This window comes from Carcharodon carcharias, chromosome 9, assembly GCF_017639515.1.
Source record: "Carcharodon carcharias isolate sCarCar2 chromosome 9, sCarCar2.pri, whole genome shotgun sequence".
Classification (NCBI taxonomy): Eukaryota; Metazoa; Chordata; class Chondrichthyes; order Lamniformes; family Lamnidae; genus Carcharodon; species Carcharodon carcharias.
The window spans coordinates 171,921,879-171,946,207 of record NC_054475.1 but is presented as its reverse complement, the minus strand read 5'-3'; the positions used below and the strand labels follow the sequence as shown (position 1 = coordinate 171,946,207).

General features: G+C 46.1%; 1 protein-coding gene across 2 annotated transcripts in view; it reads left to right on the top strand.

The window, feature by feature from the left end:
• slc9a6a (solute carrier family 9 member A6a) overlaps nt 1-24,329 on the top strand; it is a 103,251-nt gene that overhangs the window by 65,903 nt on the left and 13,019 nt on the right. For both annotated transcript variants that reach the window (XM_041196203.1, XM_041196204.1), the window contains exons 10-12: nt 7,318-7,431; nt 9,211-9,322; nt 14,790-14,943. In XM_041196203.1, coding sequence (XP_041052137.1) covers nt 7,318-7,431; nt 9,211-9,322; nt 14,790-14,943 — 380 coding nt within the window. The remainder of the gene's footprint in view (nt 1-7,317; nt 7,432-9,210; nt 9,323-14,789; nt 14,944-24,329) is intronic.

Here is a 24,329-nt window from a genome sequence, read left to right as displayed (position 1 = left end):
CCCACCCCCCCTCACCCCCCCCCACCCCCCCACCCCCCCACCCCCCCACCCCCCCTCACCCCACCCCTCACCCCCCCCCCCCCCCCCCCCCCCTCACCCAGGCCCCACCAGAATTAGTGTATTTGGGGGATGAGCTGCTGTTTTTGGGCAGCAGCCGCATCATAAAGATGCTGGGAGCACACGGAGAGAATGACGGAACTCTGTGCCACCGACCCAGGACATTCTGGCAGCAATGACCAGCACCAGAGAGGTGCAGGTATGACTGACGTGTCCAGTGACAGTGAAGACGCACCATCAGTGTGCTGGGGAGATTGCACAAAGCACAGGGAAGAGGCCCTGGACTGAGACACCTGCCTTTATCCTGTGCAGGGGCCAAGGTTTCACATCTTAGTGACACGGACACTGTTCATCAGAACAAGGGGCCATAGGCAAGGGGATGTTCTTGGCAGCTTATTAACAAAGTGAACATTATGTACAAGTGATTATCACCTGTGCCCAGGCTGTGCAACTAATTCTCTTTAACGTCCTTTTGCGGACACCCGGTGCAGAGGAGGATCTCCTCATGAACCTGCTCCTGGGCCTGGCCAAGTTGACCATAACAGATCCAGGCAGCGGGCGATTGAGGGGGTCGTCCAGCCCGACTGTCTGCCCCTCTTCTGCGGCTACGTTCGCGGCCGGGTGTCCCTGAAGAGGAAGCACACGGTGTCTGCCGGCACCGTCGAGGCCTTCCATGCCCAGTGGGCACCGCGGGTACTGGGGTGTTTTATCAACCCCTTTATTCACATTTTGATTTGATGTTGGTAAGTTGCCTTTAAAATTTGTCTTTGGTTTTGTAGTTCCCTAATTTAGGCGCTGTGTTTGTTTTGTCCCTGATTTTGTTAATTTAGTTTAATTGGTTGACTCCAAAAGAGTTTAATCCTCCTTAACTTTCCTAACCCTGCCACTACATCTTGGTGCTCCCCGCACATCCACAGCAGAGGTGGAGGCAGCCGGCTGACTGTGACGCCTTGTCTGTGGTGCGCATCCTCTGGAGAGCCGTGACCTGGAGGGCTCTGGCCTGTTTTCAGGGTCCTGCTGAGTGGCAGTGGCACCCTCCTCGGCCTGTGGAGCTAGAGCTGCCGGGGTCACAGGAAGAGGGGATTCAGATGGGCTGGACACACCTGGAGTCAGAGCAAAGTTGACATTTCGAGTCCTCATGACCCTTCAACAGAACTAAGTAGAAATAGGAAAGGGGTGAAATATAAGCTGGTTTAAGGGGGTGGGGGGAGGGGTTGTTGGGACAAGCAAACAGTGATAGGAGGAGATAACTAAAATATGTCACAGACAAAAGAACAAAGAGGTGTTGAAGGTGGTGATATTATCTAAACGAATGTGCTAATTAAGAGTGGAGAGCAGGACACACAAGGTACAGCTCTAGTGGGGGTGGGGTGAAATAAACAATTGGTGGAAATACATTTAAAAATAATGGAAATAGGTGGGAAAAGAAAAATCCAAATAAATTATTGGAAAAAACAAAAGGGAGGGGGAAGAAACGGAAAGGGGGTGGGGAAGGAGGAGGGAGTTCAAGATCTAAAGTTGTTGAACTCAATATTCAGTCCGGAAGGCTGTAAAGTGCCTGGTCGGAAGATGAGGTATTGTTCCTCCAGTTTGCGTTGGGCTTCACTGGAACAATGCAGCAAGCCAAGGACAGACATGTGGGCAAGAGAGCAGGGTGGAGTGTTGAAATGGCAAGTGACAGAGAGGTCTGGGTCATGCTTGCGGACAGACTGAAGGTGTTCTGCAAAGCGGTCACCCAGTCTGCGTTTGGTCTCTCCAGTGTAGAGGAAACCGCATTAGGAGCAACGAATGCAGTAGACTAAATTGAGGGAAATGCAAGTGAAATGCTGCTTCACTTGAAAGGAGTGTTTGGGCCCTTGGACGGTGAGGAGAGAGGAAGTGAAGGGGCAGGTGTTGCATCTTTTGTGTTTGCATGGGGAGGTGCTGTAGGTGGGGGTTGAGGAGTAGGTGATGATGGAGGACTGGACCAGGGTGTCCCGGAGGGAACGATCCCTGTGGAATGCTGCCTGGGGGGTGAAGGGAAGATGTGTTTGGTGGTGGCATCATGCTCGAGTTGGCGGAAATGGTGGAGGATGATCCTTTGAATGCGGAGGCTGGTGGGGTGATAAGTGAGGGCAAGGGGGACCCAATCATGTTTCTGGGAGGGAGGAGAAGGCGTGAGGGTGGATGCGCGGGAGATGGGCCGGACACAGTTGAGGGCCCTGTCAACGACTGTGTTGAAGGGTCATGAGGACGGGAAAGGTCAACTTTGCTCTTCTCCGCCGATGCCGCCAGACCTGCTGAGTTTTTCCAGGTAATTCTGTTTTTGTTTTGGATTTCCAGCATCCACAGTTTTTTGTTTTTATTTTTACACCTGAAGTCACTTGGGTGGATGGCCCTAGGGGGTTACACCTGCTGATCCTCCTCCCTATGGACACCTGAGAGCTCCTGGCTGACCCCTTTGAGGAGCAGGGGTAGCTGGAGTGAGAACGAGCTGTCTCTCACTTCTCTTGTGTTGACACCATTGGAGGCCAAATATGGCGTCAGTGATGGAATTCGGCCCATGCAGCAGTGCAGGATTGACATCCTGGGCCAAGGTCTCTATGGCGACCGCCATCCTGCCAGTGATGACCTCTGTGTGTTGCAATACCGGCTCTGTCATCTCAGCCTGAAGGTAGAGGGACTCCCCCATCGTGTCTTGCAACCTGAGGAGTGCAGCGGACATCACTTCCTGATGTTCCTGAGCTTGACTGAGGTATGACCGATGGAGAGAGTGTAAGCAGGACGCGTGCCAGGCCAGATGATAAGCATGCCTGGTATGTGTGGGTGGTGAGTGGTGCCATGGATGGGATGAGGACATTTATTCGTGTGTGAGAGAGAATGAATGGTGATGGAACTGGTAGTGAATGAGATCCCTGTGGATGGGATGGGTTTGTGAGTGAGAGAGTTGAGAGCGATGAGGAGAGTGACTTAACCTGGTGGGACGGAGGAGATCATTCATCCTCTTTCGGCATTGGGTGGCTGTCCCCCTTTTCAGGGCATTGGCGCTGACCACCAACTCCCATGACGGATTGGTGACCTTGTTTGCTGGCATTTGCCCAGAGCAGGGGTAGAGGGCATCACAGCAGGAGGTGTTCGAGGGAGTCATCGCTAAATCTGGGGGCAACATGTTTCCTCCCTTTGGCAGCCACCAGTTCCCAGCAGCTTCCTATCCCTTTAAGAGAGTTAGCTCTGTGTAGGGGCAGCCTTTAAATATGGTGCCCAGTTTACTGAAGGCCTGAGGTGACAGTGGGGCGGGTGAATCAGAGTCTGCCCGGCCAGTGACCCTGTGTGTTTCTCGGGAATGCATAATGAGGCGTGAAAACCCGCCATTGCGTTTGTAACCCACCTCTGTACTTACTGCAAATCTGGGACGATTTCGCCCTAAATGTCACCCTGGGCCTCCCTGGCCCCAGAGTAACCAATCCACCAGGGCTTGTTGTCAGGCAGAATTCAGAACACACGTGACTCTCTTTGCTGGCCCGTTTTACCTTGAATTAAAGAGAGGGTCCCAAAACATAATCCTCTTATAAACTTCAAAGGAATAGCAAGTTCGTGATGTAATGTAGGAAATGAGGCAAGTGTGCACAGCAAGCTCCCACAGATGTTAGTGAAATAAATATAGGAACAGGAGGAGGCTATTCAGCTGATCGGCCATGGTTGATCTGAATCCGAACTCCATCTGCTTGCCTTGGTCCCATATCCTCTAATGCTCTTGTCTGGCAATCTATCAATTTCAGGTTTTAATTTATTAATTGAGCCCCAGCAGCATCATCTTTGTGGGAGTGAGTTCCAATCTTCAACCACCCTTTGTGCAAAGAAGTGTTTTTTAACTTCTGTCCAGAAAGGCCAAGCTGTTCAAGTTATTCCTCCTCATCGTAGACTGCCACCACCAACAGAAATAATTGTTTTCTAGTCTGTGAATTCCTTTAAAATGTTAAAAACCTTTGCCAAATAGCCCCTTAACATTCAATATTCTAGGGAATACAAGCCTTGTTTATGCATCTCAGCCTGTGAAACTCCCTCAGGAAAGATCCTCTGACAGTGCAGCACTCCCTCAGTTCTGACCCTCCAACAGTGCAGCACTCCCTCAGTACTGATCCTCTGATAGTGCAGCACTGACCCTCTGATAGTGCAGCACTCCCTCAGTACTGACCCTCTGACAGTGCAGCACTCCCTCAGTACTGACCCTCTGACAGTGCAGCGCTCCCTCAGTACTGACCCTCTGACAGTGCAGCACTCCCTCAGTACTGACCATCTGACAGTGCAGCACTCCCTCAGTACTGACCCTCTGACAGTGCAGCGCTCCCTCAGTACTGACCCTCTGACAGTGCAGCGCTCCCTCAGTACTGACCCTCTGACAGTGCAGCGCTCCCTCAGTACTGACCCTCTGACAGTGCAGCACTCCCTCAGTACCGACCCTCTGACAGTGCAGCACTCCCTCAGTACTGAGCATCTGACAGTGCAGCACTCCCTCAGTACTGATCCTCTGACAGTGCAGCGCTCCCTCAGTACTGACCCTCTGACAGTGCAGCGCTCCCTCAATACTGACCCTCTGACAGTGCAGCACTCCCTCAGTACTGACCCTCTGACAGTGCAGCACTCCCTCAGTACCGACCCTCTGACAGTGCAGCAATCCTCAGTACTGACCCTGTGACAATGCAGCACTTGCTCAGTACTGACCCTCCGACAGTGCGGCGTTCCCTCAGTACTGACCCTCTGTCAGTGAAGCACTCCCTCAGTACTGACCCTGTGACAATGCAACACTTGCTCAGCACTGACCCTCCGAAAGTGCGGCGCTCCCTCAGTACTGACCCTCCGACAGTGCGGCGCTCCCTCAGTACTGACCCTCCGACAATGCGGCGCTCCCTCAGTACTGACCCTCCGACAGTGCGGCGCTCCCTCAGTACTGACCCTCCGACAGTGCAGCGCTCCCTCTGTACTGACCCTCCGACAGTGCGGCGCTCCCTCAGTTCTGACCCTCCGATAGTGTGGCACTCCCTCAGTACTGACCCTCCAACAGTGCTGCCCTCCCTCAGTACTGACCCACCGACAGTACTACCTGCTAAACCGCTGGGGAAATTTATTATCTCTAAAGGTGATAGTTATTATCTTGGAGTTTTTAAAACTTAATTAGGCAGCCAAAAGCCAGATGTGTCAATATTAGTTTTCATATTGGACTGAATTCTCCGCCCTCTGCCTCTGATGGATCTGAACTCTAGCCAATTGTGTTGATGTTTTTATGTACATATTCAGCCTGAGTTGCCTCCAGGAGCTATCACACTCGAGTGGCTGTGGATCTCCAGGAACTATCACACTGGAATGGCTGTGGATCTCTGGGAGCTATCACACTGGAGTGGCTGTGGATCTCCAGGAACTATCACACTGGAATGGCTGTGGATCTCTGGGAGCTATCACACTGGAGTGGCTGTGGATCTCCAGGAGCTATCACACTGGAGTGGCTGTGGATCTCCAGGAACTATCACACTGGAGTGGCTGTGGATCTCCAGGATCTATCACACTGGAGTGGCTGTGGATCTCCAGGATCTATCACACTGGAGTGGCTGTGGATCTCCAGGAGCTATCACACTGGAGTGGCTGTGGGTCTCCAGGAGCTATCACACTGGAGTAGCTGTGGGTCTCCAGGAGCTATCACACTGCAGTGGCTGTGGATCTCTGGGATCTATCACACTGGAGTGGCTGTGGATCTCCAGGAGCTATCACACTGGAATGGCTGTGGATCTCCAGGAGCTATCACACTGGAGTGGCTGTGGGTCTCCAGGAGCTATCAGACTGGAGTGGCTGTGGATCTCCAGGAGCTATCAGACTGGAGTGGCTGTGGATCTCCAGGAGCTATCACACTGGAGTGGCTATGGGTCTCTGGGATCCATCACACTGGAGTGGCTGTGGATCTCCAGGATCTATCACACTGGATTGGCTGTGGATCTCCAGGAGCTATCACACTGGAGTGGCTGTGGGTCTCCAGGAGCTATCACACTGGAGTGGCTGTGGATCTCCAGGAGCTATCACACTGGAGTGGCTGTGGATCTCCAGGAACTATCACACTGGAGTGGCTGTGGATCTCCAGGATCTATCACACTGGAGTGGCTGTGGATCTCCAGGATCTATCACACTGGAGTGGCTGTGGATCTCCAGGAGCTATCACACTGGAGTGGCTGTGGATCTCCAGGAGCTATCACACTGGAATGGCTGTGGATCTCCAGGAGCTATCACACTGGAGTGGCTGTGGATCTCCAGGAGCTATCACACTGGAGTGGCTGTGGGTCTCCAGGAGCTATCAGACTGGAGTGGCTGGGGATCTCCAGGAGCTATCAGACTGGAGTGGCTGTGGATCTCCAGGAGCTATCACACTGGAGTGGCTATGGGTCTCTGGGATCCATCACACTGGAGTGGCTGTGGATCTCCAGGATCTTTCACACTGGATTGGCTGTGGATCTCCAGGAGCTATCACACTGGAGTGGCTGTGGGTCTCCAGGAGCTATCAGACTGGAGTGGCTGGGGATCTCCAGGAGCTATCAGACTGGAGTGGCTGTGGATCTCCAGGAGCTATCACACTGGAGTGGCTGTGGGTCTCCAGGAGCTATCACACTGGAGTGGCTGTGGGTCTCCAGGAGCTATCACACTGGAATGGCTGTGGGTCTCCAGGAGCTATCACACTGGAATGGCTGTGGATCTCCAGGAGCTATCACACTGGAGTGGCTGTGGAAGATGCACACGTTTTGATGAATTTGATGAAATGCTCCACGTGCCCAAGTTGCAAAACAGATCCTTGTTGACCACTCGCCCCCTCAAATATCTGCGCAAACCCCCCCTGCGCATTTCCTCTTGTAGCTTCCCCACTGCGTCCAGAACAGTCCATCTGACACAGACCTACCTCCCCAGCTTCCACTCTCAGATTCCATTAACTATTTCCACTTTGGCAAGCCATGAGGAGTTGCTAATTGTTTTGTGAATATGCCAGACACTGGATTAGACAGAGCAGCTTGGGAAGTCAAGTTATAGGAATGAACATCAAAGACAAACTCCGGATACTTTGGGATTCCTGTTGGTATCTTTCTGAATAACAGCTGAGAATGTGGTGACAGTTAAAGAGGATTTAATCCCCAGCTCTGTAGTTGAAATGATTCTTTAACTGAGACTCTGGCAATGTTGTGCTTGGTCACCTGATTACATTAATCTGATATGAATTAATATAAAAATCTCTCATTTTGTGTTTTTCAGTTATTTGAACTCCTCAATTTCTTAGCAGAAAATTTTATCTTTTCCTACATGGGGTTAACTCTCTTCACCTTTGAGAGCCACATCTTCAATCCCACCTTCATAATCGCAGCTTTTGTATCCTTTCTGATTTTTCAGTACCTGACGGCCTGGTGTAAGATCCTGTTTGCATTTTGGGCTGATAAATGACACATAACATTCACACCACACATGTGCAAGGCAATAATCAACTCCCAACAACAGAGATTCAACCCCTTGAAGTTCACTATCAACATCCTGGGGATTACCATTGATCAGAAACTGAACTGGACTAGCCATATAAATACTGTGGCTACAAGAGCAGGTCAGAGGCTAGGAATCCTGCAGTGAGTAACTCACCTCCTGACTCCCCAAAGCCTGTCCACCATCTACAAGGCACAATTCAGGAGTGCGATGGAATACTCTCCATTTTCCTGGATGAGTGCAGCTCCCACAACACTCAAGAAACTCAACACCATCCAGGACAAAGCAGCCCACTTGATTGGCACCACATCCACAGTAGCAGCAGTGTGTACCATCTACAAGATACACTGCAGGAACTCACCAAGGCTCCTTAGACAGCACCTTCCAAACCCACAACCACTACCATCTAGAAGGACAAGGGCAGCAGATAGATGGGAACACCACCACCTGGAAGTTCCCCTCCAAGTCACTCACTATCCTGACTTGGAAATATATCGCCGTTCCTTCACTGTCGCTGGGTCAAAATCCTGGAACTCCCTCCCTAACAGCACTGTGGGTGTACCTACACCACATGGACTGCAGCAGTTCAAGAAGGCAGCTCACCACCACCTTCTCAAGGGCATTAGGGATGTGCAATAAATGCTGGCCCAGCCAGTGACACCCTCATCCCCAGGATGAATCAATAAAACGGAAAAATGTCCACTCTAAGTGCCGTTTTGAGAAGTGAGGTGGCCTACTCCAGTATTGGGAAAAGTGGGAGCTGTATCATTGGTTCAGTCTACACCTCAACTGTTCTGGGACCAGTGTTCTTGCGAACCACATTACTAAGGAGGTAGAGAGGGTTTTGAACTAAATTGTGGGGGCAAGGGATCAAATATGGGCAGATGTTGAATGTCAAAGAATAGAGACAAGGGAAGAGAGGGATGTATTAATATGGGAAATGATAAACAGACCGTGACAGGAAGGGACAGAGAGTACAAATCTAAGAGTAAATCAGCAGATAAGGCTAAAGGTTACAAAGATAATAAAAGGACAAAATTAAAGTCTTTTATCTAAACACATGTAGCATTCGAAACAAAGTAGCTGAACTGATAGCACAAATAGAAATAAATAAGTATGATCTGATAGCCACTTCAAAGACATGGCTGGAGGATGACATCAATCAGGACCTGAATATTGAAGGGTGTGTGATATTTAGGAAGGATAGGAGGCTAGGAAAGGGTGGGGGGGTAGCTCTGTTAATTAAAGATGACATTCACACAGAGAGGGATGACCTAAGTTCAGGCTTGAGGGGCCAAATGGCCTACTCCTGCTCCTAATTCATTTGTTCGTATGTATGTTGTGCTCTGAAAATAGATATAATCTCAAAATATAAAGGATTGTTGAGAGAATTAGTTTATATGCAGGTTTGCTCCTAACAATTATAAGATGAATTTATCTAAGTTTTAATGAAAATGTAATTGTGAGGTTTGTTATTATTTACACAGAATTTTAATTGTGAGCTCTTCCACAGCACAGAGTGCAGTACAAACTGAGGTAGCTGCAGAAATGCCTTTTTGATTAAATATTGGAACAAAACTTTAGTTAATTGATTCTTTCTGGTGAATCGATGGGAGGTTGTGATTTCTTGCTGCGTCATAGTTCCAGCTGTTCATTCCTTAATGCATTAACTAGCTGGCTGTGTTCCTTGGGAGAGCTGCTAATATTTACCCACTTTCTTTCCTCCTGAACCTGGGCCGGAGAAAAAAGATTGGCTCCAACCTGCAGCACATGATGATGTTTGCAGGTACGTCTGACTCTGTGAATTTTATTATTCAACTACATCACGATGTAATATATTCAAAACCTATCGCTCCCTCTACTCCTGTCAACTTCTTCCCTTGTGAATTCCTCTGTCAACTTTCAGAAAGCACTATCACTGTGGAAACACATTACATGGAGGTGCTATGTGGGAGGCTGTAATTACAGTGTGACAGGTTTACATTAGTTTCCAATATAAATAGGAATTTATAATGGAAATATATAAAGAAGTAAGGACAGAATGTGTGACTTTAAAATGTAGACTGCGTTTCTATCTGCAGGTCTTACTGCAATTACCCCCTCACCCCAAACTGCACTAAAGCTGAAGCCTACACTCCAAGGGAGAAAGACTCATTTTTTAAAAATCTTTTTGGAAATCTTTTCATCCTGGAGGATGAGCTGTTATCATCACATCCACTTTACTCTCCACATGTCAGTTATAGGGATGTTTGAAGTGTATCTGTGATACATACTCAGCAATGTACATGGCAACTGCTGTAACATTGCTGTAGTGAGGTCTGACAATAGATGAAACTTCTCACTTTGCTCCTGAGTGTGTGTCTCTGACACTGTCAAACCAATCTCAAATCATTCTCAATCACCCACTCCCTTAAACATTGATCTAAATTCTCTCTAAACATTTCTACTCTGTCAGTGGTGCCCTTAGCCAATCAGGCCCGTGGGTGTATTCTTGGACGTTTGGTCTTGGTGATGCACATGGAGTTTTTCCGTTAATACCATGGAGGATTCAACCAAATGCTTGATTAGTTTAACTCAGAATTTCACAAACTATTTAATGTTCTGAAAGAAAACCTTTCTGTCAAAGCTTTTCACCTTGCACTCATCAGGACAATTTGCAAGAGTACCAAATTGTTAAGGGAACAATAATTAATACTGTATGAGAAGAGAGTGCTGGTTGGTTGGCAAGTGGACTCTGATTGGTAGAGGTGTTGCCATGGAGAATGTACCACTTAACTGATAACTAACAGTTAATTGCCAAGCTTTGTTTACATTCAAACCAAGTAGGTTGACTGTGATTGGCCAAGGCATTGCCGTGAGGAATGAGCCAGAGAATGGCTGTTGCCTATTTTGTTTCGTTGTAAAAAGTACAATGTCTGTACATGTTCTTTCAGTCTGCAAAGGATAGGGCCCTGTGTATTAATATAGCACGTGTTTATTAACATACACATGTATTAATATAGCAGCCCCTAGCACACATAAGTGAGCCACATTGTGAGCCCAACTGATAATCTTATTGGTTGTCAGTGTAATTCTTAGCACAGTCGAGATTGTTTAGTAAGTGTTGTCCAATCACGGAATCACATCTAATGTTGGACACTGTGTTTTGAGTTTTGTAAGCACGGGCTGGTTGAGTACGGTCTGTACCATGCCCATTGCGAACAGCGGCTGGGACTTGCTGTTTGATACGATCCACCAGTCTTTGGGACATACGATCCACAGAGAATCACACTGGCACTGAAATTCATACACCACATTGATCACTTGTGTGGTAGGCAGAATGTCTTTTTGGACTGACAGCAGCATCTTGTTAGTGGCAAATACCACTTGTGTTATTACTGCATAGTAGCAGCATGAAACAGATAGCTTCACCTGCTGCTCAAATTTTGGAGATACCTTACCCTTCCAGGGTAATCTGAGGTAGACTGGGCACTTTTCAGGGCCGAAAGTGATGGCCTTAGGCCTGTCCATGAGTTTGTCTGATATGCAGCGTGAAGTGATCTGATCAGGGGAGCCATTATCCCAAAGGATGTCTTTGATGCCCCTATTTCAGCATCAGGCTTGCATGGTGAGCAAATGGCTCGGACCCTGTTTACAAGGTTGCTGATAAGGCCAATCTTATAGCACGTGGACCTGTAAGAATCCCAACACGTATATTGCTTAGTGAAGCAGGCTTGCGGTAGACTGTGGTAGAGAACCCTCTCAACAGCAGATTTCTCAACTAGCAAGTCAAAGAAGGGGAGTTCATTTGACTGCTCCTTTTCAAAGGTGAATTTGAGCACAGGATGGAGCTCATTAAGACATGTAAGGAAATTATTATATGAAGTTGTGGATTCAATATTACAAATGTATCATCTACATATCGGAAATATGCGAGGGGTAGGAGGTTAGATGTCAATCCATCAAGTTGTTTGCAAGAGCTAAGCCTAGAGGGGATCCCAAAGACTGCTGGATCATATCAAACAGCATGTCCCTTTGGATGTTCACATCAGGCAAGGTACAGACTGCACCCAACCAGCCCATGCTTAAAACAGTATCTGACATTAGATGTGGTTCCACAATTGGACAACATTCGCTAAGTAATCCTGAGTGTGCTAAGAATTACACTGGCAACCAATTTAAGGTTATCAGTTGGGCTCGCAGTGTGGCTCACTTACACATGTTAGAAACTACATATATTAATACACGGGGCCCTGTCCTTTGCAGACAGAAAGGACATGTACACACATTGCACCTTTTTCAACTAAACAAAATAGGTGACCACCATTCTCTGGTTCATTCCTTACGGCAATGCCTCGACCAATCAGAGTCAACCTGTCTGGTTTGAATTTAAACAAAGCTTGGCAGTTAACTGTTGCATTCTCCATGGCAATGCCTCTACCAATCAGAGACCACTTGCCAATCAATCGGCCCTCTTTTCTCATGCAGGATAAATTGTTGTTCCCTTTACAATCTGGTATTCTTGCGAATTCTGTCCTGATGAGTACAAGATGAAAAGCTTCGACAGAATGTCCCTTCTTTCAGCTGACAAACGACTATTTATTTAATAATCGTTCACTCGTCACCTCTGTGCTCACCACACTGACTCCTGGTCCAGCAAGGCCTTAATTGTACAATTCTCCTCCTCGTGTTCAAATCTCTCCATGAAAGGGAACTCGTGTTTGACAAAGCTGTTGAAGTTTTTTTTGAGCAGAATAGATAAAGTGGATGTGGTGTATTTGGATTTCAGAAGGCTTCTGAGAAGACCCTTCATGAGAGGTTAGTTAACAAAATGAGAGCACAAGGGATTTGGGGGAAATGTACTGGTTATGGATTGAGAATTGGTTAACGGACAGAAAACAGAGAGTAGGAATAAATGAGTCATTCTCAGGTTGTGGCTATTGGGGTATCACAACGATCGGTACTTGGATCCCAGCTATTCTCAGTCTCTATCAATGATTTGAATGTGGGAACCAAATGTAATATTTCCAAGTTTGCAGATGACACAAAACTAGGTGGGATTGTGAATTGTGAGGAGGATACAAAGAAGCTTCAAGGGGATTTAGACAGACTAAGTGAGTGGGCAGGAACATTGTAGATGGAATATAATGTGGAAAAATCTGAAGTTATCCACTTTGGGTAGGAAAAGCAGAAATATGGAGTATTTCTTAAATGGGGAGAGATTGGGAAGTGCTGATGTCCAAAGGCACCCGGGTGTCCTTGTTCATGAGTCACTGAAAGTTAACATGCAGGTGCAGCAAGTAATTAGGAAGGCAAATGGTGGGTTGGCCTTTATTGCAAGAGGATTTGAGTACAGGAGTAAAGATGTCTTGCTGCAATTGTATAGAGCCTCGGTGAGACAACATTTGCAGTATTTTTTTAAAATTCTTTCATGGGATGTGGGCTTCGCTGGCTGGGCCAGCATTTCTTGCCTACTCCTAGTTCCCTTGAGAAGGTGGTGGTGAGTTCCTTGAACCGCTGCAGTCCATGTGGTGTAGGTACACCCACAGTGCTGTTAGGAAGGGAGTTCCAGGATTTTGACCCAACGACAGTGAAGGAACGGTGATATACTTCCAGGTCAGGGTGGTGAGTGACTTGGAGGGGAATTCCCAGGTGGTGGTGTTCCCATCTATCTGCTGCCCATGTCCTTCTAGATGGTAGTGGTCGTGGGTTTGGAAGGTGCTGTCCAAGGAGCCTTGGTGAGTTCCTACAGTGCATCTTGTAGATGGTACACACTGCTGCTACTGTGCATCGGTACTGGAGGGAGTAAATGTTTGTGGGTGTGGTGCCAATCAAGCGGGGCTGCTTTGTCCTGGAAGGTGTCAAGCTTCTTGAGTGTTGTGGGAGCTGCACTCATCCAGGCAAGTGGGGAGTATTCCATCACACTCCTGACTTGTGCTGGATTCAGTGATGGTAATGCCATTGAACATCAAGGGGTGATGGTTAGATTCTCTCTTGTTGGAGATGGTCATTGCCTGACACTTGTGTGGCACGAACGTTACTTGCCACTTGTCAGCCCAAGCCTGGATATTGTCCAGGTCTTGCTGCATTTGGACATGGGCTGCCTCAGTATTGTGTACAGTTTTGGCCTCTTTACTTAACCAGACTCATCCCTGGGATGGCGGGATTGTCCTCGGAGGAGAGATTGAGGAGACTGGCCCTGTATTCTCTATAATTTAGGAGAATGAGAACTGATTTCAGTGACATGTGTAAAATTCTACAAGGTTTGACAGGGTAGATACAGGTAGGATGTTTCCCCTGGCTATAAGGACAGGGTCTAGAACCAGGGGACAGAGTCACAAAATAAGGGGAAGGCCATTTAGGACTGGGATGAGGAGGAATTACTTCAGAGAGAGGGTGGTGAACTTTGGAATTCTCTACCCAGAGAGCTGTGGAGGCTCAGTCATTGAGTGTGTCCAAAGCAGAGGTTGATAGATTTCGCGATACCAATGACACCAAGGGCTATGGGGATTGTGTGGGATGATGGCATTGCGGTAGAAGATCATCCATGATCTAGTTAAATGGTGGAGCAGGCACAAAGGGGCTGAATGGCCTACTCCTACCCGTGTTCCTATATCTCCCCTTCCTTATGTCTGTAACCTCTTCCAGCTCCCACACCCTCTCTACCTCTGTAACTTCCTTCAGCCTCTACAACCCTCCCTATCTCTGTAACCTCCTCCAGCTCCTACAACTATCTCTGGACCACCTCCAAGCCCTACAGCCCCCCCATCTCTCTAACCTCCTCCAGAGAAGACAACCCTCCTTGATCTTTGTAATTCTCTAATTCTGGCCTCTAGAGCATCCCTGATTTCAGTTGTTCCTCCATTGATGGCTGTACCCTCAGCTACCTGGAATTCCTTTCCTAAAGCTCTTCACCCCTCTTTCTGGCATGAACTCAATGAGCCGAATGGCCTCCTCATATGCCATAAATGGCTCTTTGACTCCTCCTTTAATACCTTCTTTAAAACCTACCCCTTTGACCAAGCTTTGGGTCACCTATCCTAATGTCAGTCTATGTGGCTTGACGACAGATTGTCTGATAATCACTCCTTGGGATGTTTAACTTCATTAAAGGCACTATGTAAATACAAGTTGTTGTTGTAATATCAGTGGTATTAAACTCGATTACCACAGCCAGTATGCGCTGTGTTTGAATGCACTGAGTTATATTTAGGATATCACTGCTTTGCCCTAGCATGCAAGCTGTCTAATGTATGAATGATTCTGTCTTGCAGGCCTGAGAGGGGCCATGGCATTTGCCTTGGCCATTCGTGACACTGCTACCTACGCACGTCAAATGATGTTCAGTACGACACTGTTAATTGTCTTCTTCACCGTCTGGGTCTTTGGTGGAGGAACGACACAAATGTTGTCATGGCTTCGAATCAGGTGAGATCTCCCGTGCAAACAAGGTCAGGTAGTTGCTGTACAAACTCAAGACCATGGTGTCCAATCACTTGATAATGGATCATATCACAGCAAAGGAGGGAAGAGATGCTGAGGAGTTAAATAATTTAGTGGAAGACAAATGTCTAAACACCTGAACCCTCTGATTGACACATGGTAAATCTCAGGAAAGGATTATTGATAATACTACTGATGATACCCAATCCAGTTCAGCCTGTGGCTCCAGAGAGGAGCGGTCACAGTCTGAGAGAAATCAGAGTGTGACATCACAGAAAAACAAATAAGTGATTGATTGTGCGGGGCAAGTTTTTTACACAGGGTAGTGAGTGTCTGCAATTCACTGCCAGAGGAGGTGGTGGAAGCAGGTACGATAGTGGTGTTTAAGAGGCAGCTTGACAAATACATGAATAGGATGGGAATAGAGGGATACGGACCCCGGAAGTGCAAAATGTTTTAGTTGACGGGCAATATGATCGGCGCAGGCTTGGAGGGCCGAAGGGCCTGTTCCTGTGCTGTACTTTTCTTTGTTCTTGTTGTTTTATTAGCATAGAAAGGTTTACCAGCAGTATTAAAGGTCATTGTGAGTTGCAGTGCTTATTAATTGTAAATTAACTAAAAATAAATTAATTAACACATATTCGAGATGACAGGGCAGGTGATGTGTTGCAACTGCAGAATGTGGTTGTTCCTGGACACTGGGCTGATCCAGAGCAAATGTGCAGTAAGTGTCTGCGGCTTGAGGAGCTTCGGCTCGCGAGTCATTGAGCTGGAGGCTGAGCTACAGACACTGCGATTTATTAGGGAAGGGCAAAGTTATCTGGATACTTTGTACCGGGAGACTGTCACACCTTTAGAGTAAGGTTTTCTGAATTGGTCAGTGGTCAGGTATAGGAGGGTGTGACTGCGAGTGAGGCAGGTATGGGGACCTAGAAGGTGGAAGTGGAGGAGCCTCAGCCTTCACGATTGTCCAATGTTTTTGCAGCCTCTATGGGTGAAAGTGGTGGCTGCAGGGTAAATGAACAAACTGACCATAGTACAGGAAGCTGTTCAAGCGGAGCGAGTTAATAGGAATGTAGTGGTACTTGGAGACAATATAGCCAGGGGGATAGACTGGTGTATAATGTGGGAAAATGTGAAGTTATTCACTTTGGCAGGAAGAATTAAAAAGCCGAGTATTACTTAAATGGAGAATGGCTGCAAAATTCTGAGGTGCAGAGGGATCTAGGTGTTCTAGTACATGAGTCACAAAAAGTTATTATGCAGGTACAACAAGTAATTAAGAAAACTAATGGAATGCTATCCTTTATTATGAGAGGGATTGAACATAAAAGTAAGGATGTTATGCTTCAGTTATACAGGGCATTGGTGAGACCGCACCTCAAATACTGTGGGCAGTTTTGATCTCCTTATTTAAGGAAGGGTGTAAATGCGTAGGAGGCGGTTCAGAGGAGGTTTACTAGATTGATACCTGGAATGAGTGGGCTGTCTTATGAGAAAAGGTTGCACAGACTGGGCTTGTTTCCACTGGAGTTTAGAAGAGTGAGGGGTGATTGGATTGAAGTTTACAAGATCCTGAACGGCCTTGACAAGGTGGACGTGGAAAGGATGTTTCCTCTTGTGGGTGAGTCCAGAAATAGGGGGTATTGTTTTAAAATTAGGGATCATCCTTTTAGGACAGAGATGAGGAGAATTTTTTTCTCTGAGGGTTGAGAGACTTTGGAACTCTCTGCCTCAGAAGGTGGTGGGGACGGGGTCATTGAATATTTTTAAGGCAGAGGTAGATAGATTCTTGTTAGGCAAGGGAATCAAAGGTTATCGGGGGTAGAGGAGAACAGATCAGTCATGATCTTATTGAATGGCAGAGCAGGCTTGGGGGGCTGAATGGCCTACTCCTGTTCCTATTTAAAATAAATAAATAAATACAGTTTTCTGCAGCTGAGAGTGAGAGTCCAGACAGTTGTGTTGCCTGCCCGGTGCCATGGTTTGGGACATCTGCTCAGGGCTGGGGAGGAACTTGCAGTGGGAGGGGGTGGATCCAGTGGTTGTGATCCATGTAGGTACCAACGACATAGGTAGAACTAGGAAAGAGGCTCTGATGTGGGAATATGAGCAGCTAGGGGCTAAATTAAAAAGCAGAACCTCAAAGGTTATAATCTCTGGATTACTGCCTGAGCCACGAGCAAATTGGCGTAGGGTAAAAAGATTAGAGAGTTAAACGCGTAGCTTAAAGATTGGGTTGGGGAGAAATAGATTTTGAATCATGAGGCACTGACACCAGTACTGGGGAAAGTGGGAGCTGTACTGTTGAGACATTCTACACCTGAACTGTGTTGGGACCAGTGTTCTGGCGAGTTGTATAACTAGTGTGGTAGAAAGGGCTTTAAACTAAATAGCAGGGGTGAGGGGTCAAGTTTGGGAAGATGTGGTAAATTAGATAGAGAAGAACAGGCAAGAGAACAAGGTGTGAATAAGGAAAATAATGATCAGAGTGCGGCAGGAAGGGACAGAGTGTACACACCTAAGAGTGCACGAGCAGATAAGCTAGAAGTTACAAAAATAGTAAAAAGACAGAACTAAAGGCTCTGTATATAAATGCACGTCGTATTCAAAGCAAAACTGCTGAATTGACAATACGAATAGAAATAAATATGTAAAATCTGATAGCCATTATAGAGACATGGCTGCAGGATGACAAAAACTGGGACCTGAATATTCAAGGGTACACAACATTTAGGAAGGACAGGAAGCTAGGAAATGGTGGAGGGGTAGCCCTGTTAATTAAGGGTGACATTGGTACAATTGAGAGAAATTACCCAAGTTTGGAGATCAAGATGTAGAATCAGCTTGGCAGAGATCAGAAATAGTAAAGGTAAGAAGTCACTTGTGGGAGTGGTTAATAGGTCCCCTATCAGTAACCACACTGTAGGATGGGATATACAGGAAGAAATAATTGGGGCTTGTGAGAAAGGTACAGTGATAATCATGGGTGATTTTAATCTACACATAGATTAGACAAATCAGATTGGCAAAGGTAGCCTTGATGATGAGTTCATAGAATGTTTTCAGGACAGTTTCTTAGAGCAGCACATTCTAGCACCAACCAGAGAGCCGGCTATACTAGATCTGGTAATGTGCAATGAGACAGGATTAATTAATGACCTCATAGTGAAGGCACTCCTTGGTAGCAGTGATTATAATATGATTGAATTTCATATTCTGTTTCGGGGGAGAAGAGTAGATCTAAGACTAATGTCTTAAACTTAAAGAAGGGCAATTATGAGGGCATGAAGACAGAGCTGGTTAAAGTGATCTAGGAACTCAGGGTAAGGGATAGGTCAGTGGTGATGCAATGGCAGACATTTAAGGAGATATTTCAGAATACTCAGAGAAGATACGTTCCAGTGAGAAAGAAAGACTCTAATGGAAGGACACACCATCCGTGAATAACTAAGTTAAAGATAGCATCAAATTGAAAGAAAAAACGTATAATTCTGCAAAGATGAGTGGCAGGTCAAAAGATTGGGCAGAATATAAAGAACAGCAAATAATAGCTGAAAGAATGATAAGGAGGGAGAGATTAGAGTATGTGAGAAAGCGAGCTAGAAATATAAAACCAGTAAGAGTTTCTAAAGGTATTTAAAAAGGAAAAGAGTGGATTAGGTGAGCATTGATCCTCTAGAGAGTGAGAACGGGAAAATAATATTGGAAAATTAAGAAATAGCAGATGAATTGAACAGATATTTTGTGTCCATCTTCACTGTAGAGGATACAAGTAAATAATTGTGAATCAAGAGGTGAAAGGGAGGGAGAGAATTAAAATAATTACAATCATCAGGGAAAAGGTAGTGAGAAAATTATTAGAACTAAAAGCTTTCAAGGCGCCAGGTCCTCACAGAACCTTTACAGTGCAGGAGAAGGCCATTTGGCCCATTGAGTCTGCACTGGCTCTCTGAAAGCACAACATACCTAGTCCCACTCCCCTGCCTTATCCCCATAACATGGCACATTCTCTCTTTTCAGGTAGCAATCCAACTCTCTTTTGAATACCTCAATCGAACCTGCTTCCACCACCCTCTCAGGAAGTTTGTTCCAGACTCCAACCACCCTCTGGGTGAAAAATTTTCCTCACATCACATTTACACCTATTGCCAATTATTTTGAATCTGTGCCCTCTAGGTCTTGATGTTCTCCTGTATGGGAGCAGTTTCTCACTACTTATCCTGTCCATACCCCTCAGAACCTTGAATACCTCTATAAAGTCTCCTCTCAGCTTTCTTTTCTCCAAGGAAAAGAGTCCCAGCCTCTCCAATCTATCCTCATAGCTACAGTTCTTCATCCCCGGAATCATTCTTGTGAATCTCCTCTGTACTCTCTCCAATGCCTTCACATCCTTCCTCAAGTATGATGCCCAGAACTGGACACAGTACTCCAGATGAGGCCTAACTAGTGTCTTATACAAGTTCAACATGTCCTCCTTACTCTCGCACACAATTCCCCTATCAATAAAGCCTAAGATACTATATGCTTTATTAACTGCTCTCTCAACATGCCCTGGCACCTTCAAAGACCTATGTAGGTATACACCGAGTCCCCTCTGTTCCCACACCTCCTTTAGAGTTTCTCCCCTTACTTTATACTGACTCTCCACATTCTTCCTGCTAAGATGAATCACCTCACACTTCTCTGCATTGAACTTCATCTGCCACTTGTCTGCCCAATCGACCAACATGTTTATGTCCTTTTGAAGTTCAAGACTATCCCATCACAGTTGACAGCGTTTCAAATCTTAGTTTCATCTGCAAATTTTGAAATCATGTCCTGAACACCACAGTCTAGGTCATTAATATACATCAGGAATAGCAAGGGTCCCAACACTGACCCCTGGGGAACTCCACTACAGACCTTCCTCCAATCTGAAAGACAACCATTTATCACTACTCTGTCTCCTGTCACTCAGCCAGTTTCTTATCCAAGTGCCTACTTTCCCTTTTATTCCATTACCTAGAATTTTGCTCACAAGTCTGTTGTGTGGGACTGTATGAAATGCCTTTTGAAAATCCATATACACCACATCAACAGCATTTCCTGTATCAACTCTCTCTGTTACCACCTCAAAAAATTCCAGCATATTAGTTAAATTTAATTTTCCCTTAATGAATCCATGCTGGCTTCCCATAATTATCCTGCACTTGTCCAAGTGATTATTGATTTTATCCCGAACTATAGTTTCCAGAAGTTTCCCTACCACTGAGGTCAAACTGACTGGTCTGTAGTTGCCGGCTCTATCCTTGCACCCCTTTTTGAACAAGGGTGTAACATACACAATTTTCCAGTCCTCTGGCACCTCCCTGTGTTTAAGGAAGACTGGAAGATTATCACTAGTGCCTCTGCAATTTCCACTCTCACTTCCCCCAGTAGCCTTGGATGCACTCATCCGGTCCTGGTACCTTATCTATTTTAAGTCAAGATAGCCTTTCCAACACCACCTTCCTCTCAATTGTAAATTCTTCTAGTGTACCAGTTGCCTCCTCTCTCATCTTGGCCTGGGTAGCAAGTTCTTCCTTTGTAAAGACTGTTGCAAAGTACTCATTTAATACCTCCACTATTTCTCCTGTTTCCATACGCAAGTCCCCTTTTTTACCTCAAATTGGCCCTACTCTTTCTTTTACCATCCCTTTATTATTTACATGCTTAATGAAGACCTTGGGATTCCCTTCGTGTTCGCTGCCAGTTTCTTTTCTTGCTCTCTTCCATGCATTTCTTACTAAGTTTTTCACTTTCCCTTTGGTCCTTCCAAATTCAGCCTGACATCTGTTCCACGCGCACTTCTTCATTTTCATCTTCACCTCTTTCTCTCTCGTTATCCAGGGCACTCTGGATCTATTTGCCCCATTTCCCCTTCAAGGGAATGTACTTTGACACTGCCTGTAACACTTCTTCTTTGAAGTGGTCCATTGTTCAAATCGCCCCTCACTCTTCTAAACTCCAGTGGAAACAAGCCCAGTCTGTCCAACCTTTCCTCATAAGACAACCCACTCATTCCATGTATCAATCTAGTAAACCACAAGTTTTTCAAAATTCCCTGGATTCTCGAAAGGTCTCATCAGATTGGAAAATAGCGAATGTGACTCCTCTATTCAGGAAAGGAAAGAAACAGAAAGGAAAGAAACAGAAAGCAGGAAGCTACAGGCCAGTTAGCTGAACATCTGTTGTAGGGAAAATGCTAGAATCTATTATTAAGGAGGTTATAGTAGGGCACTTAGAAAATCTCATTGTAAACAGGCAGAGTCAACAGAGTTTTGTGAATGGAAAATCACGTTTGACTAATTTATTGGACATCTTTGAGGAAGTAACAAGCAACATGGTTAAAGGGGAACCTGACGATGTGCTGTACTTAGATTTCCAGAAGGCATTTGACAAGGTACCACATCAAAAGTTACTACGCAAATAAGAGCTCATGATGTAGGGGGTAAAATATTAACATAGATGGAGGATTGGCTAGCTAACAGGAAACAGAAAGTAGGCATAAATGGGACATTTTCAGGTTGGCAAGATGTGATGAGTGCCTCAGTGCTGGGTTTCAACTATTTATAATTTATATCAATGACTTGGAAGGAGGCACCAATTGTCTGGTTGTAAAGTTTGCTGTTGAAACAAAGATAAGTAGGAGACTGAGTTATGAAGATGACAGGAGTCTGCAAAGAGGCATAGGTTAAGTGAGTGTAGTACTGAGGGAGTGCTGTACTGTCAGAGGGTCAGTACTGAGGGAGTGCTGCACTGTCAGTGGGTCAGTACTGAGTGAGTGCTGCACTGTCAAAGGGTCACTACTGAGGGAGTGCTGCACTGTCGGAGGGTCAGTACTGAGGGAGTGCTGCACTGTCGGAGGGTCAGTACTGAGGGAGTGCTGCATTGCCGGAAGGTCAGTACTGAGGGAGTGCTGCATTGCTGGAAGGTCAGTACTGAGGGAGTGCTGCACTGTCGGAGGGTCAGTACTGAGGGAGTGCTGCATTGCCGGAAAGTCAGTACTGAGGGAGCATTACACTTTTGAAGGTGTTGTCTTTTGGATGAAACGTTAAACCGAGGCTCCACCTGCTTTCTCAAGTGGATGAAAAAGATCCCATGGGATTTCTCCCCAGTGTCCTGATGAATATTTATCCCTCAACTAACATCACAGAAACAGATTATCTGGCCATTATCTCATTGCTGTTTGTGGGAGCTTGCTATGCACAAATTGGCTGCCAAATTTCTTACTTTACAACAATGACCACAATTCAAAAACATGTAACTGACTGTATCCTGCTCAGTGCAAGCATCAGAATAATAAAAACAGAAAATGCTGGAAAAACTCAGCAGCTCTGGCAGCATCTGTGGAGAGAGAAACAGAGTTAATGTTTTGAGTCTGTATGAGGGGAGAGAAGACATGGTAACTAAATTTGCAGATGACACGAGGATAGAAAAGTGTGTTGCGAAGAGGACATGAGGAGGTTGCAGATGGATATAGATGGGTTGAGTGAGGGGGCAAAGATCTGGCAGATGGAGTTTAATGTGGGAAAATGTGAAGCTGTTCACTTTGGCAGGAAGAACAAAAAAGTAGAGTATTACTTAAATGGAGAACGGCTGCATAATTCTGAATCAGAGGGATCTAGTATATGTGTCACAAAAAGTTAGTATGCAGGTACAGCAAGTAATTAAGAAGGCTAATTGAATGCTATCCTTTATTATGAGAGGATGTTATTCTTCAGTTATACAGGGCATTGGTGAGACTGCACCTCGAATACTGTGGGCAGTTTTGATCTCCTTATTTAAGGAAGGGTGTAAATGTGTTGGAGGCGGTTCAGAGGAGGTTTACTAGATTGATACCTGGAATGAGTGGGTTGTCTTATGAGGAAAGGTTGCACAGACTGGGCTTGTTTCCACTGGAGTTTAGAAGAGTGAGGGGTGATTGGATTGAAGTTTACAAGATCCTGAATGGCCTTGACAAGGTGGACATGGAAAGGATGTTTCCTCTTGTGGGTGAGTCCAGAACTAGGGGGTATTGTTTTAAAATTAGGGGGTGCCTTTTTAGGACAGAGATGAGGAGAAATTTTTTCTCTGAGGGTTGTGGGACTTTGGAAGGGAGTAAAGGCAGGGTGACTGAATATTTTTAAGGCAGAGATAGATTGATTCCCTTCCTAACAAGAATCTAATGTTATCAGGGGCAGATGGGAATGTGGAATTTGAAACACAAACAGATCAGCCAGGAATTTATTGAATGATGGATCAGACTTGAGGGGCCGAATGGCCTATGTTTGTATTACAACTACAACACTGGCATCTACCTGCCCATGTAGAAAATTGCCCAGGTATGTCCTGTGCACAAAAAGCAGGACAAATTCAACCCGGCCAATTATCGCCCCATCAGTCTACTCTCCATCATCAGTAAAGTGATGGAAGGGGACATCAACAGTGCTATCAAGCGGCACTTGCTTAGTAATAACCTGCTCACTGTTGCCCAGTTTGGGTTCTGCCAGGGCCATTCAGCTCCTGACCTCATTACAGCCTTGGTTCAAACATGGACAAAAGAGCTGAACTCCTGAGGTGAGGTGAGAGTGACTGCCCTTGACATCAAGGCAGCATTTGACCAAGTGTGACATCAAGGAGCCCTAGCAAAACTGGAGTCAATGGGAATTAGGGGGAAAATTCTCCACTGGTTGGAGTCATACCCAGCACAAAGGAAGATGGTTGTGATTGTTGGAGGGTCAATCATCTCAGCTCCAGGACATCACTGCAGGAGTTCCTCATGGCAGTGTCCTCGGCCCAACCAAGTTCAGCTGCTTCATCAATGACCTTCCTTCCATCATAAGGTCAGAAGTGGGGATGTTCCCTGATGATGCACAAATGTTCACCATTCATGACTCCTCAGATACTGAATCAGTCCATGTCCAAATGCAGCAAGACCTGGACAATATCCAGGCCTGGGCTGACAAGTGGCAAGTAACATTCACGCCACACAAGTGCCAATGACCATCTCCAACAAGAGAGAATCTAACCATCGGCCCTTGACATTCAATGGCATTACCATCACCGAATTCCCCACTATCAACATCCTGGGGGTTACCATTGACCAGAAACTGAACTGGACCAGCCATATAAATACTGTGGCTACAAGAGCAGGTCAGAGGCTAGGAATCCTGCACCGCGTAACTCACCTCCTGACTCCCCAAAGCCTGTCCACCATCTACAAAGCACAAGTCAGGAGTGTGATGGAATATTCTCCACTTGCCTGGATGAGTGCAGCTCCCACAACACTCAAGAAGCTTGACACCATCCAGGACAAAGCAGCCTGCTTGATTGGCACCCCATGCACAAACCTTCATTCCCTCCACCAC